At 33.8% G+C, this 17,006-nt stretch overlaps 1 protein-coding gene across 1 annotated transcript in view; it reads left to right on the top strand.

The window, feature by feature from the left end:
• HDAC2 (histone deacetylase 2) overlaps positions 1–16,599 on the top strand; it is a 65,816-nt gene extending 49,217 nt beyond the window's left edge. The window contains exons 9-14 of the mRNA XM_001368952.4: positions 9,247–9,387; positions 11,534–11,642; positions 14,067–14,197; positions 14,945–15,100; positions 15,781–15,838; positions 16,214–16,599. Coding sequence (XP_001368989.1) covers positions 9,247–9,387; positions 11,534–11,642; positions 14,067–14,197; positions 14,945–15,100; positions 15,781–15,838; positions 16,214–16,244 — 626 coding nt within the window. The 3' untranslated portion in view covers positions 16,245–16,599. The remainder of the gene's footprint in view (positions 1–9,246; positions 9,388–11,533; positions 11,643–14,066; positions 14,198–14,944; positions 15,101–15,780; positions 15,839–16,213) is intronic.
• The last annotated feature ends 407 nt before the right edge of the window (positions 16,600–17,006 follow it).

Below are 17,006 nucleotides of genomic sequence, written 5' to 3'. Positions count from 1 at the left end.
AGGAACTTTCCAACAGTTCTATCCCTTTATGGGAAAGAGTGGTCCAACCTGTCCCAGAGGAAAGGAAGCCTGCTAGTTGAGGGGAACATGCACTACTTGTCAGGGGTGTATACCACCCTCTGAGGAGGCAAAGACCCTGAGACCATGGTGTCTGCATCAACACCAGACGGACTCATATACCATTTCCACTTAGCCTCCTGTGCTCTAATGACATTTAGTAAAGAGGGACCCTTTTATATCACCCAGTTTATGACCTTGTTCTCTGTTCAGTAGCAGAGCCTAGAAAGAAATAAGCAACTGATTTTCAAAAGTGGTTTAGTTACCATGTGGCCTAGAAAACTTGGAGCTCCAAAAGCCTATTGCTTCTAACCCCTTGCTGTTTGCTAAAGATTCTCTTCATCTTGATCTTTAAGGACATTGACCTCAAGAAATGTCTTACACAGTCATATGGGTCCAAACAGAAACTATAAAATAGCTTGTTTTATATCTTTCCCAGGCTGGGGCCTGCTCTGGGATACAATTTGAAAGAGGCATATTTGCAAGGGACAATAAATAGGGGTTATCATGATACCCAGGGAGGAAGTACAGGTTCTCTATAACTTGAAAAGTCCATTGACTCTTTGGCTTCTTTTTCAGCTCATGCAGAAGCAAGTATACATAACTTATTCCTAACTCTACCAGAAATCCTCTGGGTTTTGTTTGTTTTTAAAAAAAACTCAGTGGAGTAGTCTGGACCCTGCCACTCATTCTTGTTCTTCCTCTGTGGCTTCTGCCATAGCAGACTTCACCTGAGCCAATTAGCATTACATTATCATTGTGGTAGCATGCACAAATGCCCTTTGAGGCCTCTCAGGACTCTCCCTACTGTAATGTGGTAGTATGAGAGTTCTCAGGAACCCTGGGGATGGATGGGGAAATTGTATTGAACACCTTTCCAGGGGAAAGTAAATTGCTTTTGACCAACCTCAGCCATAGAAATAAAGGGGGAAGGGAGAAGCATTGGGAGAAGTTGTTTGTGCTTGCCATTTACTCTGGTCCTAGGCAACTCATCTACAACATTCACAAGATCAGGAATAGCTGCGGAAATATGTTTTACAGCTTTTCAGCGTTTAGTCCCCTATAAGCTACCAGGCACTATCTACTTGCTTTCAAATGACACAGGGTTATTTAAGGGGAGTTGGTATAATGATGTGATCCAGCTTCTTTCATCTCTTTCACTTGAGGAAAAATTATCTTTCATCTCTATTCACCCCCTGAGAACCAGATATTCTCTGGCGTTAACTACATGAAAACAGGTAACTAAGCATTTTCATTTGGCCCTGCCAAGAGTAATATGTCTGCAGAATGCTGAATGGATCTGCACAGGCCCTGAGGTATGCTCTCTCATCTCTACGTGGTCTTTCCTCTGTAGCTTCCCCTGAATGTTCTATTGAGGCAGGGGCTTTAGGGGATATCTCAGGGTAGGGCTGAAGGACCCTTGGGATAGAGTTTCTTCATTTCTATGTACAGTTTTGCTAACACAACCTTGAACTGCCCATCAATTATTATCAACCTCATGTTTTTGGAGTCCTTGGGGAGGTGTTATCTCTTCTGCCTACCCACCAGAGTGATAGTTTCTGATGCCTCTTCAATTTCCAGTTTTCCATTTGAACTGACAGTACTTACCCAACTGTCCCAATCTCTTGCTCAAATTTCACCACTTGATAAGCTCATTTTTGTGATGTTATGTATCCACGGAAATCCATAGCAAGTCTGAAGCCTCCAATCAGGGCTCTACCCGGGGAGCAGGATCTACTTGTACCTGAGACAGGTTGGGTGTAGTGTGTAGCATGTCATCCAGTCTGCCAAACATATTTCCTTTTACAACTTTACCCTTTCCCTTGTTGATTTCTTCCTTGGTGAGGAAGTAACTGCAGTGGGAATTCTTCTTTATGAGGCAAATAACTCTATCTTTGCCACTTTTAAAGGGACAAAGAGCATTCCCAGTCTGGAGGTTCTAAAAAATTTAACTGACTTTATAAAAGTCTACAGAGTTGCCTAAGCAATGTGAACCTCTCAGCATTGGCTCTGTTAGACCAGGCCTGAGGAGCCATTACTCCAGGGACTCCATAGGTTTCTCTTTGTATTTCTAAAAACACTATTTCTTCAGTGGAAAAGGTTCCCATAAACTGAGTTCCTGAATGGGACCTGACAAACCATTGGTCTCTATTCCCATCAGGGAATGCCTTTAATTGATCAGTTAGTAGCTGACCTTTGGCTTTTATTGCATAGTCTCTGAAAGCTGAGAGTTCAGTGTCTTAACTACTGAATGCCCCATTCCATTTTATTTGTAGTCTTATGTTGGTAGTCTAACTTTTTCAGATTAATCAACAACAGTCAGGGAATTCTGAACTTGAAGCTTTCTTACCTTTCTGGGCAACCACTGAATGAATCCCTCTACTTAAGCAGGAGCTTCCTTGCCATACTATACCAAAAGACACCATCAGGAGGGCTTTTAAAACAGGAAGTCACATAGTGGTCCAATCATCCCATCCTCCTCTATATTTGTAAGACTTCCTCCACTTCAATCTAAACTCATCACAACTTTCTACATCATGTATATCAGAGGTGTTGCTCTAACAGTACTCTTAGTTCAGGTTCAATTTTGAGGACAAAGAAAGTTTACTTTGTCCTAACACAAGCAAAAATATATTACAACTGCCTCCTCACTGGATGTGGTTTTAGTTTTCTGCCTAAGTCTGAGAGGTTTAAGTTTCACATAGCAGAGAGTTTTTATGCCTTTAGATTACCATGAACCTGCATCATGGAAGCTGGACCCAATCACATCTAGAAAACTTTGTCTTTTGATAGGTAAAGCCTCCCCATGTCAGTGGGGAAAAAAAGAAGTTGCATCAGGGAAACAGGTCCTATCCCAGAGACCTAAATTTAGAAGCATTGCAATCCAAATGTAAAGACTACCCAAATAAATTTCTGAATTTCTGAATTGAATAAAGCAATCCAGAGTTTTCCTAAAAGACTGCTACCAAAAAAATATGAAAGCGGTAATTACTGTTTTATAATAATAACATTTAATCTGTGGGCTTATTAAATTATAGCATATTAAAATCACATACCAAATATTCTTTATATAGGCTAATCATAAATTCAGTTTTTCTTTTGAAAATAGTAAACTGATTAGTCAAATGGCACTTTGAATTTTTACAGAGAAATTAAGATAGACTGATGTTCTAAAGTGATAATTATTCCTATACATAATTCCAATTCTCAGAACTCATTGTGATAAGAGTCCCTAAGTTCTTTTGAAGGCTATATTAGGAAAGTTCAAATAATTTAAGGTTTTACACTTTGGAAAGATTTGGTGTCAATCAAAGAGTAGATTAGATGTGCTTCCTAGAACCCAGTCTACCTAAATGGAAGAGGCTCATCACCATGTCTGGCCACTAGACATGAATTTTTTGAACACAATAACCTTAAGTAAAATGTTTTAAATGGACCTCTGTCTCAGGTAATTCCTTTCTACTTATTAATATGATTGGAGTGGCAGAAAAAGGAACAGAGGTGGCTAAAAATATCATTATTTAGAAGTTTAGAAAATAGTAATTTTACCTTAGGTACCCCAAACATAAGATCCAACAATCAATAAAATATTTGATAGGGTTGATTTTTATACAAAAGCATCAAGAGAAATCAATTCAGGAGATTCCTGGTCATCTTGCTTTTTCATGCTTATAATGAACATGAGCAGAAAAACTACCCCTAAAGATTACTGCAGCTTAGGTACCAGAAGATATCTCAAATGCGTATGCCTCAGTATCATAGTTATTCTGTTTAAGAAGGGAGTTCAAAGATCAAAACACCAAGTTGGAAAAAAGGAAGCGGTCTCCAATTATTCCAGTAGAACTGTTCCAGTGAACTCTTTGAACTGAAAAACTAGGACCATCGCAAGGAAAAACTCTCACACAATTCTTTAGGTAGCTATAAATAAGGGAACATGGCTGTCTTTTGTAACAGTTAAAATTAGTTTCTCTCTTAGAAGTATTATATTTTTTAGAGGTTTATTAAAGGTTGAGAATTTAAGAATATACAAGTAAGAAAAGCACATGCAAAGGAGGGCCGAGAGGCCCATTCAACCTCACCTACATCATGAAAGTCCCGTCTGCTTGCAAGTGGAAACAGGAAGGCGAGAGCTCAGTAGGCTTTTACAACCAGTTAAATAGAACTCTTGATCCCGCTCGGGTGAAGATCTCAGTGAGATTACAAAGCATCCTGGGAAGTGTCCAAGGACTTCTGGGGATTGGAGTCCCGGGTTCAAGACTCCATTTTTACACTTTTAATGTTCAAAATTGCTGATGACTCAAAGGACAATGATGAAACATGCCTTAGTACTCTGGCACTGCCACTAGCAACTTATATACATTAAGAAGTGGTATGAAATATACCGTCTTGGAAATCTGATTAGAAAAGTAAATAAGACTAAGTATAAAGGCCATGGATCAAAGAACAAAAGTCTAGGATTGTCAAGGGAGATACTTTTTAGAAAAGGCAAAGATAAGAAATTTAAAACTAAGGTTAGGAGCAACTATATAGCTCACTGGATTGAGAGTCAAGCCTAGAAATAGATAGGAGGTCTTGTGTTCAAATTTGGCCTTAGGTACTGGAAAGCTTAAAATTAAATATCGATAATAAAAATGTTATACTTTAAAGGATTTATTATTGATCATTAGAAATCAAGGAATAAAGAGGATACAAAATAAAGACCATGTGCCCATGGCCGATTAGCCATTTCAAAATTCCCACTTACCACCTCCATGCTCGCCAACAAGGCCAAAAAGAGGGTGGGACTCTTCACATCCTTGCCTAATATATCCCATCTACAGGAAGTCAGTGGACTCCCAGGAAATGTAGTTCTTTTTTAGGGTAACAGATTTTCAATTATACAATACTTCCCAGACGTTTGACCCTGGGCAAGTCACTTAACCCACCATTGCCATCCCTTAACACTCTTCTGCCTTGGAACCAATAATGCATAATAAAATATTGAATTTAAGATTGGAGGGTAAAGGTTTAAAAAAAAATCTTCGAAGGAAAGGAAACAAAGGAACATTTTATTTGACTCTAGCTGAAGGAGGAGAAAAGGGAGACTAATCATCTAGGTAGAATTAGCAAGAAAAGTGAATCTGTAAATTAGGGAATAATCCAGAACGAATGGGGTAACAAATGAGATTGAAGAATCCAATAAAAACGACCTGCAAAAAAAACCCTAAATCTGTTGCTTACAACAAAATGTATTTTTAGAATACATAAACAGAATAAATATGTATTAAGAAAAAAACTACTATGTGTCATGAAAGTTTCAAAACAGCATTGTCAAGTAAAAGCACATTGAAAAAATGAGAACTGGCTTAGGTTGAAATAACCATTTATCAGTTTTATACATGTTTCAAATACATTTGCATCTAAATTAAGAAATGAAAAATAAACAAGAGGATATAGTAACAGAAGTGACAGTATTTTTATGTCTTAGTTGTGGATGAGTTTATAAGAGAAAATAGAGAACTGAACATTTTGCTGGAAAAATTAGACTTGAGATGTCTTGATTTCTCATCCCCAATCAAAACTTTTGTAAATTTTATTGTGTTGGGGCATAGAGATATTATGAACATGTAAAAAAGATGTAAATAATACATTCTTTATGTAATGCAATAAAAATTATGAGTTGAGAAACCACAACAGAACCAACTAGAGACTAAGCGAAATCATAAAGTAGATTTAGAATAAATCATGGAACTATTTGAAAGAAAGTGACAATGATGAAGCAACATACCAGAATAGCACCATGGGTACAGTTAATGCAATACCTCGAGGGGAAAACATTTTTGAAAACATAACAAAATAGAAGTATTAATGAACTGAGTACACATTAAAGGTTCGAAAGCCAACAAATAAAGCTAAAGTAAATACAAAAGGTAATGTCAAAATTTAGAAGAAAAACAATAAACTAGAAACACTAAAGAAATTATAACACCTAGAATTGTTACTTTGAAAAAAAAATAAAGAGGACATCTAGGTGTCTTAATGGATTGAGAACAAGGTCTCAAAATGGGAGGACCTGGGCTTAAATCTGGCCTTAGACACTTCCTAGCTTTGTAACCCTGGGAAAGTCACTTAACTTCCATTGTCCAGCCCTTACCACTTTTGCCTTGGATTTTTTTTTTTTTTAAAGAAAAGGCTAATAAAGTTGATAAGTCTTTAGCCAATCTGATTAAAAAGAGAATGGTAAAAATAAAATTTAGCAATAAAGCAAATGAACTAGATGAAATTACAGTCAGAATAAATATTTAAATTGACATATTAGAAACAGTCTAACAAAACAGCACAAAATAAATATCTGCAATTAAAAATAGTCAAATTTAATAGAAAAACAAAAAAAAATTTAAATAGCACTATCTCAGGATGAAAATTGAACTAGCTGTAAAGGAACTACCAAAGAAAAAATTGCTCCTGATAGATTCACAGCTTTCTATCATACTTGTAAAAAAAATTGTCCATATTACATTCGTTATTTAAATTGAGAAAATACTCTGTCATATTTTTTTTGAAAGATAGTTCTATGCTAAACCAAGAAGGGATAAAACAACAGTGGAATAATATTACTAGTGAATATTGATTTTTAAAATCCCAATAAAATTAGTCAGGCATATTCCATTGCTTTAAAAAAGCATGAGCGAATTTTATTTACAATATGGATATAAGGATGCTATTCTCGGGGGGAGGGGGGGGGACTTCATAGGAAAAACAAACATAAGAACTTTTCCAATTAAATAGTAAGAATGCCCACTATTATTTGATACAGTTTTTGGAAGTGCTAATAGTAGCAATGAAGAAATTAAAAGGCACAAAAATGGAAGTAAAACTTATTTGCTGGTATTTCCTTATGGAATTGACAGAAATGATCAAACTTTCATACTATAGAATAAACCCTCAAAAATTAACTGCATATCTTAATAATAACAAAATCCAAGAGGCAAAAAATAGAAAGGGAGAAACCAAAAAAGAAATTCCAAATAACTACAAAGTAAAAAGTATCTGAGGATCAAACTGCCAAAGCTTACAAAATACTTAATATAGATTGCTATAAAGTATTCCTTTATAACTAGATTGTTTGTGGCTAGTTTGTGCCAATATATGACCTCAGAGTTAGTTTACAATTGTAATGCTACAATAATCAGATTATCATGCAGAACTTAAAAAAAAATTAAAAATTACTCTTATAATATGAAGGGAAATAAAAGGGTTCAAATGAAAGGAAAGCAACATTTCCAGTAAAGAAGTCATCAAAAACATCTCATGGTTTGAAATAAAGGCAAATGGTAAAACGTATAAGATGAAGGAGAATCAAAAATATAATTCAACCCTATGATACACAAGAAAACAAATTTCTTCGGAAAGAACTCCTTATTTGTTTTTTTAAAAATAGAAAACAGAAAAAAGTAGAAAGTTGTCTATTAGAAATTAGGCTTTGGGGGGCAGCTGGATAGCTCAGTGGATTGAGAGCCAGGCCCAGAGATGGGAGGTACTGGGTTCAAATCTCACCTCAGATAATTCCCAGCTGTGTGACCCTGGGCAAGTCATTTGACCCCCATTGCCTAGTTCTTACCACTCTTAGTATTGATTCCAAGTCGGAAGGTAAGAGTTTAAAAAAAGAAAAAGAAATTAGGCTGGCACCATATTCCACAATGAATTCTAAATAGATTCATTGCCTTGTCCATAAAAGTCATACTGTTAAAAAATTAGAAGAAAAGCAAGTTATATACCTTTCACAGCTATGGATAGCAGACATATAAGAATAATGGCAGTGTCAAAAGATAAAATAGATAACTAATTATAATGAAACTAAAAATTACACACAAAAATGCACCTTGGAGAAGTTTAGTGTTCAAATAGGGAAAGACTCAAATTTCTATGATAAGGGTTTGACCCAAAGATAATTGACTTGTATGCCTCTGTATACACAATTCATAAGCCATTCCTCAGTAGATAACTGGTCAAAAGAATTGCTAGGTATTAACAATATGAAAGAATAAACCAAGTCATTAATGGTGAAATGAAAATCACAACCTCGAGTTTTCACTTCATCCTGCAAATGAAGAAGAATGGCAGAAGGTAGGAAGTCACTGCTGAAGGAGTTATGGGAATATAGGCACACTACTGCAATTTTGGTGCAGATGTGAATCAGTTATACTATTTGGGAAATCAATTTGGAATTACACAAATAATAAAGTATCAAAAATGTCCATACTGTTTGACCCAGAGATTCCACAACTAACCTATCTTCTAAGGATGTTGATGTAAAGTGCCCATATACACTAAAATATTTGAGCCCTTTTTGTGATAGCAAAGAATTGGAGGTATGTAAATGTAATAGTAAACGTTCTGTAGCATAAGATGAACTCAGAGAAGCATGGAGTGTTCTACAAGAACTGATGCAGTCAAGCAGAACTAAGAAAACTACGACTACAATAATTCACATTGAAAAAAACTGGCATAAGTGAATTTTGCAAAATTAAGAGCAAGCATACCTCCAAAGAAGAGAAATAAGAAAAGATTCCCATCTCATCCTTTTCAGAGACAGGCTCCACTAGTGTTATGCTTTTCACATGTTTTAAACTTTTTTCATGGATCAATTATATTGATATTTTTCTCTATGTTTAGGGAGGTATTTTAAAAATACTGTTATATTGAATGCCTCTGGGAAAGGCTGAAGAGATTTAGGTGTGGGGGAAAATATGGTCATGTAAATTAAAAAATATATCCATAAGAATTCACTTTGAAAAACCATTCATAAATTAATATATCCAGTTGAGAAATCCTTGCTTAGTGTCAGTGACATTTCTAGTAGAAGTGTGAGTATTTTCCCATATAAACGTTGCAGTTTTCCTCCAACCCCAAAGTGGAATGAGAGGCTTTAGGAAGAAAACAGGTTCCTTTTTCCAAAATCTGGAACTCTTATTGGAGATGCTATTAAAGGCATTCTTGGTTTACATCCGTCATGAAGCAGTAAAAATCACTTCTAGTACAGGTTTCTGAAGTGTTCTTTGTGGTCTTTTAAAGTTATAAAAAATTCCTTCTAAAGTTTACATATAATGTTTAAAAATAATTTTTGGCTATTTACCTTTTTTTAAAAATGTTATATAATTTATTCTGTAAGTAAAACTACTCATTTTATTTGTCTTCTGTCTTTATCAGGTCATGCTAAATGTGTAGAAGTTGTGAAAACTTTCAATTTGCCCCTTCTGATGCTGGGAGGAGGGGGATACACTATCCGTAATGTTGCTCGGTGTTGGACATATGAAACTGCTGTTGCCTTAGATTGTGAAATTCCAAATGGCAAGTATTAATACCCTATTAAATAATAAAAATATTAAGGAGAAACTGACAAATTTACTCATGATTAATATTTGCTTAGAAATAGATGAGGAGGTAGCCTTTAGCTAGAGTAAGGGCTCTTTACCTTTTTGGTCATGGACTTCTGGAGGCGCCTATAGACACCTTCTAAGAATGATGCTTTTAAATGGATTAAATAAGATACATAGTATTACAAAGGAAATTACTTATATTGAAATGCAGTTATCAAAATCTTAAAAATAAGATCAGAGACCTCAAATTAAGAACTCCAGAATTAGACAATGAATGTGCCTAAGTAGTCAGTGTGACGTAACAGAAAGAACACTAAATTTGTTTTACTATTCTCTTTACCATCTTTACCATAAGGGATCCTAGAATTCTCTAGGATATACTTATAAAATATTCACCAGTAAAAAATTATTTTTATCGAACAAGAGTATTTGAGTGAAACAAAAATTAGAATAAAAAACAGTTTATTAAACAAAATATAGCTAAAAATTTTTTGCAGACCTTAAAGCATTATATAAATGCTAGCAATTATTATTTTCTTACTTTTCCCTCTTTCCTCCATACAAACATGAAATAAGTAGAAACTATATGTGTATATATATATCTGTATTATATACATAAACACAGCTGGGACTGGGGAGACCAGAAAAGCCCTTTTGAAGGTAGGGTTTGACTTGAGGCTTAAAGAAAAGGAAACCAAGGATGAGGAAATATGAATGACCCATATTTATTATGAATTAATTATATTAAATTATATTAATTATATTATATTAAACATTTAATACAAACATGCTAAGTACTGGGGATACAAGTTCAAAACAAAGATAGTATGTACCTTCAAAGAAGCTTGCATTTCGATTAGGTAAAATATCAAAAATTTAGGGGAACAGTGGTGGGTAGTTAAACTTTGGTTCAGAATGTAACTGGGAGCATGATTGGCTTCATAGGAAATAGATCAACACACCCCTAACAAGAACAATGACAGAGTTTATTTGATGCTAGTTCTAGGAGACAATGGTTATGGGGTAGAGAAACTAGATTTAGATAAAATGGCTAGAAAATAAGCAGCTTAATAGTGCAGAATACAACACTAGGCCTGGGGTCAGGAAGACTTCAAATCTAGCATGTGTTTGGCATAGAAGAATAGGAATTATTAGACTAGGGAGAAGGAAAATGGCACCAAAAAGGAGGAGTATTCCAGATATGGTGGACAAGCTTGTGGAAAGACTTAAGACACAGTTGAGTGTCCTGTGTGAAGAACAAGTTAGGCAGTATGTTTGGGAATAAAGTATAGGAAGATTATAAAGGTAGCAAAAAAGATTTAAATCTATTTCGTTTGATAAAAGGGAAATAGATGGAAGAGGTGATATATTGTGACAGTGGCTAAAGAGCTAACCTCAAGGGGTTCAAGCCATGCTTTTTGACACATCCTGGCTGTGGGACTAGCAAGCAAGTTATGTTACCTCTCAGTGCCCTAGACAGCTCTCTAACACTTTTAAGTTATAAGGCAGATGCTAAGCTGCATTGGTAGAAGACTTCTCTCTAGAAGTTCCCTATCATAATGAAATCATATGTCCAGTCCCTTCTGACTCCCTTCCTCTTTCTCCTTGACAGTCCCCAAATGGTTCAGATTAGCAGTATTCCTGAGTTAGAGGAATGGTGACTAAGACAGCTCAGATTTCTTGTCATAAAAGATTTGAACTTAAGTATTAATATTAATTGTTGCTGGATTTTTAAATTTTCCTATACTTTTGCATTTCACATGTGTAGATTTGTATGTGGTCCTGATTATTCTTGTAATTTGCTAGGAAATATTTTTAAACTTTTTTTTTTTAAACCCTTACCTTTCATCTTGGAGTCAATAATGTGTATTGGCTCCAAGGCAGAAGAGTGGTAAGGGTTAGGCAATGGGGGTCAAGTGACTTGCCCAGGGTCACACAGGTAGGAAGTATCTGAGGCAAGATTTGAACCTAGGACCTCCCATCTCTAGGCCTGACTCTCAGTCCACTGAGCTACCCAGCTGCCCCCTATTTTTAAACTTTTAAGTCTTATGGATGATTAATATTTTCACATAAAAGATGAGCCTTTTATCTATAACTTGTTTTGTTGTTTTCAATAGAACTGCCATACAATGATTACTTTGAGTATTTTGGACCAGACTTTAAACTGCACATAAGTCCATCAAATATGACAAATCAGAATACCCCAGAGTATATGGAGAAGATCAAGTAAGTAGTGATTGAAATAGCTTATTTCATTAAATGTTGGTAAAATAAAACATTTTGACACATACAATTCAAATAGTTTTCAAAGTATCTTTTGTATATTTTAGACCTTTTTTTAACATTTTATATAAAACTTAAACTTTTTAACATGTTATATAAAACTTAGTGTTAGACATTGAATCATAATGTTTATATCCTTTCCACTTTTTTACTTCTTCATTATACTTAATATCATTAAATTGGCATTCCAAAACATTTTTCTTCACAGAATCAGAGTTGGAAGAATCTTTGGAGACCTATGTAGTTCAACCCATAGTACAATAAGAAACCCCTTTTCAGCATACCTAACAAGTGGTCATTCAGTCTTTACTTGACAATGTTATTGTTACTAAATGATACCCTCTTTCTTAATGGTTAAGGTTTTTTATTAATATCAAGATTAACTTGAGTCTTGTATTTTTAATAAAATCTACAATACACCTAGTCTAGTTTGGATTTGGCAACTCTAAACCCCAACTTATTGGTTGAATTGGGTCCAGATTTAAGCTTTTTGAACATTATAATTTAATAAAACATTGATGCATCAAAAACAAAGTACTCCATACTATATAAAGAGTTGGAGCAACTGAAGATATATATATTGTATGTATGTATATAACATACATATATACAGATAGAAAGACACATATACATGTGTATATATGTTTTTAGATATAGATAGATGAATTTAGATATGAAAGAAGACACAAAACTTAACAGAAATCAAGGGAAACATTTTAACTAAAAAAACTAGTAACTTTCTTCAGATATATCTAAATTTTGACTAATACCTTGTAAGGCTTTCAACTTGTTCTGCCTCTTACTAGATGGTAAGACTAGAAACAGGAGGCAGTAGTTGCAAAGAGACAGATTTGCACTCAGATAGAACCATCTGTTCAATCCAGAATGAAATCTTAGCAGAGGACAGTGCTTTCTCCCCATATTCAGTGGCTAACTGATCACTTCTTGGTTATGTTTTAGAGGATTTCTGTTCAAGTACAGGTCTGAGGTTCCAAGTCTTGAGATTCTGATGCATAGACAGAAGTTCCCAGTGTGAATTCTAGCAATCATGAACAATATTTAAGTAGCCTTTATTGACTAACTTATGTAAACTAATATTGTACATTGAAACATTAGTCCATTTGAAATTTTTAAAAAAATCAGTCAAATTTTTACCACCTTAATAGGTTTAAAGCATTATCTTAATCTATTTTCAAATAATTTCAGTGTTTCATGACTTGACATTACTCTTATACTGTTGTAACTCTGATGAAAGTATTAGGGAATTGTTTCTTAATGAAACATAAACTAAGATATAAATGATGATTGTTTTTTATGAGAATATACTTGCCTAACACCCAGATTTTCCCATTCTCCTTTAATATTGTTTTAAATTGGCCATAAAAGTCTTTGGTTGATAATATTATTTTCCTTTTATAATTTTGTCATTTTAGATGTAAATAAATTCTATGCAATAAAGACACTAATTAGAACCAATGAAAGAATTTTTTTTAATGTAGATATTAACTTGTTTAAGAAAGCCAATTCTTGATGTGAATGATTTGTAGTGAAAAATGTAATTCTTTACAGTATATATTTAAGGAAGCTTAGACAAATAAATGTTTATTTTTATGTGATCTATAGTATAAATAGCAAATATGACTAATTCTGTTTTTAGCATCATCTTGAAGGTTTTTAATTGAAAAGAAATATAGATTTTATTCAGGCTTGTTATTTTTTTAAATCATAGAATGTTAAAACATAGGACTTTCCCCACAGACACAGTTTCTTCTTTCTTTGGAGTAATATGATAATTTCAAGAATGAAATTACATATTGATTTGTTAGTTGGATTATAGCTAAGTGCATTCAATTTAAAGAGAAGGAAAGAACATGAAATATGTGAAGATTTTAAATTAGGTATTTGTTAAAGCATCCTGTGTTATAATCCAGTATTACTCCTGTGCATATAGTTTTTCTGTGTACTTTGGATAACTTTCCATTGAAACTTGAACACTAGAAAAATATTCTATTTTGCTAGAAAAATATAACCATTATAACTTCCAAATTTCGAAGTACCCAAGCTTTAAAAGATTGTATATGTTGCTACTCAAGAGGCTCATATGTATGCATGTATTTATTTATTGAGCCCATACCCTCCATCTTATAATCAATACTGTGTTTTGGTTCTAAGATAGAAGAGTGGTAATGGCTAGGCAATGGAGGTTAAATAACTTGCCCGGAGTCACACAGCTAAGAAGTGTCTGAAGCCAGATTTGAACCTAGATGACCTCCCATTTCTAGGCCTGATCAAGAGTCTTTTTAAAATAAATTAGAGACCAAAGAAAAAAATGAAATATTTCAATAACTTGTTTCCAATGCAATATAGACAACGTTTGTTTGAAAACTTGCGCATGTTACCTCATGCGCCTGGTGTACAGATGCAAGCCATCCCTGAAGATGCTGTTCACGAAGACAGTGGGGATGAAGATGGGGAAGATCCAGACAAACGAATTTCTAGTAAGATCATACTATTAAATGTTATGAAAATTGTGTTATGTATACAGGTTTTCTTAGTTATTCAAACAATACTAACCTATTTGAGAGTTGTTTAAATACCAAGAATTTTGATATAAATTTAATTTGAACATATTTTTCTTAGAAAAAATGACTTCTCATTGAAAACTTTAAACTGAGTTACTTTGTCTTTCTTGAAGATTCAAAAGCCATTTGAAATTATTTACACATCTCTAAGATTTGCAGCTTTTCAAATTTGTTTTTATTTTACCTTAACTGCTTTTTACCCCAATGCAAAAGTAGGTTTTTGTATTTATTGAGAGAAAAACATGGCCTAATTCTGGAATTTTAAAATGCCCATTTTAGCTTTAGCTTTGTTAGAAATAAATTTAGGACTCTGGTCCTTGTTTTTCATAAGTTTATTAGTATTTACTTGGCTAGGAAAAGGTAGAAAGATGGAAAGAAAAGCCTATTCTCGCTACCACTGTAACATCACCTGAGATAGATAGTAGGCAGAAGAGTGATATTGGTTAGGCAATGGGAATTAAGTGACTTGCCCAGGGTCACACAACTAGAAAGTTTGTGGTCAAATTTGAACCCAGGACCTCACATTCTAGTGCTGAATGCAAATTTTATACTGCTATTTTCCAAAATGTAATGTGTACCTTTATGTATTATTCATGGGATCATGAAGAATTGGGCACAACTAAAAAGCAACTGAACACCAACAATCTTTATGTTATGTTTCAGTTCGAGCATCAGACAAGCGGATAGCTTGTGATGAAGAATTTTCCGATTCTGAGGATGAAGGTGAAGGAGGGCGTAGAAATGTGGCTGATCATAAGAAAGGAGCAAAAAAAGCAAGGATAGAAGAAGACAAGAAGGAAACAGAAGACAAAAAAGCAGGTTAGCTGTTGGTTTTCTAAATGTGGTAAATGATAGATTTATTAAGAAGATATATTCATCTCTGAAATAATGTGAGCTCAATTACAGTAGTAGGGCATGGCACTTAGTAAATAACTGCCCAAAAATTGAGTTACATTTCTCTTAGCCTTTAAAAAAATCATAATATTTTTAAAAAGTATATCTAATCATCTCATTTTAACAATTCATAGTCTCTGTACCCAAAATAAAATGGGAAATTTAAACAGATCAACAGAGCTCATTATATATTCAATGCAATAAACATTTATTAAGTGCCTGCTATATGCCAAGTACTGCCCTGTTTTATCACATGGAGGGGAGGTTAAGAGACATTCATATGCCTCCTAAATAAAGTAACTTCCTAGAAATAAAGCCTGATTGCAGCCCAAAACTTAACATCTCACTGTTTCTTCCACATTTTTGTTTAGCTCTTTGGTGGGGGTTTTTTTGATCACTTGAATGGAAATTAAGTAAAACATTTAATATGGGTGACAGAGGTGTAAAAATTAAGAGGTTTCATTTGCTAAGAACTTTTAAAGTTGGTGTTTATTCCATGAGAGTGTTGAGGGCAAATATAGATTTTTTTTTTAATTTAAGGACTAAGCTTTCCTGTGTAAGCTATTTGTATTTATTGTACATTTCTTTTGATCTTTTATTTTTAGATGTTAAAGAAGAAGAAAAGTCTAAGGACAACAGTGGTGAAAAGACAGACACCAAAGGGTAACCCAGTACTAATTGAATCTCTTATGAGTTAAATGTAGTTAAATTTTAAATTAAAATGAAAATAATCCAGGATTAGTGCACACTAGAAATAATGAATACAGCTCTGCAATTTCTAGGCTTGTTTGTTCAGAAAGCATCTATGTCGTCTCATGATAATCTGTGCTAGGTTTTACATAATAAATTACCATACCTAGTCCCAACTCTCAGAATTTAATGAAAAGAACAAAGTGAACAAACACAAAGACATTTTCTATCACTAAAATACCTGTTTTGTTGTATATGGTTATACAAATGCTAATTTTAAATTGTCCATCAGTCAAAGTGCATTTAAACTAAAATTGTGCCACTTTTATATTTTGCCTTTTTAAACAGAGCCAAATCGGAACAGCTCAGCAATCCTTGAATTAGAGAGCCTCACAACAATTTCAGGAAAAATACTAAATTGGTAAAATATTGGGAGAAAAAAAATACAGGTTTCTTTTCAAAAGAGACTGCTGACTTCATTTTGTACTACTTGGCATGGAATGTATTTATTTTCAAAACAGCTTTTTTTTTTTTTTGGTTGTTGGCAAGGTGTATTGTGAGTTTTTCTAATTATGATGCAAAATTTCTTTCTCCACCATGCTTTATGTGATAGTATTTAAAATTGATGTGAGTTATTATGTTATGTCTAAAAACTGATCTATTAAAGAAGTAATTTGCCTTTCTGAGCTGATTTTCCATCTTTTGTAATTATCTTTATTAAAAAACAAATTGTACTTGGGTTGTCTTTTGTTTTTTTATTGCAATTTGTTGTCACCTTTTGATTGACAGGGTAGAATACCAAGAATTATATAGAATTACTATATTAGGGTTCATTTAGTAATAGAGAGATTGCAGATGATTTTAAAATTTAGGAACTCCTCCTTTTGGGATGTCTTATTGAGCTCATATACCTCAAACTGAATTGTCCATGTTAAGATATAGAAGTAACTGAAATAAGGATTTTAATGAGCCCCCTAGAAATTGTTATTCAAATGAAATAGAACCTTTTTTAAACTTTTGGTATTCAGATGCCAAAAACCTAGTACCAAAACCTGCTCTAGATTATTTGCCAAGCTTTCAGAGCCTAATCACTTAACCTCTCTTATCTGACCTTCAGATAACTTTCTAAAATGTCTCAGCT

This window comes from Monodelphis domestica, chromosome 2 (genome assembly GCF_027887165.1).
Source record: "Monodelphis domestica isolate mMonDom1 chromosome 2, mMonDom1.pri, whole genome shotgun sequence".
Taxonomy (NCBI): Eukaryota; Metazoa; Chordata; class Mammalia; order Didelphimorphia; family Didelphidae; genus Monodelphis; species Monodelphis domestica.
The sequence above is the reverse complement of the archived record's forward strand: the minus strand, read 5'-3'. Positions and strand labels throughout refer to the sequence as shown.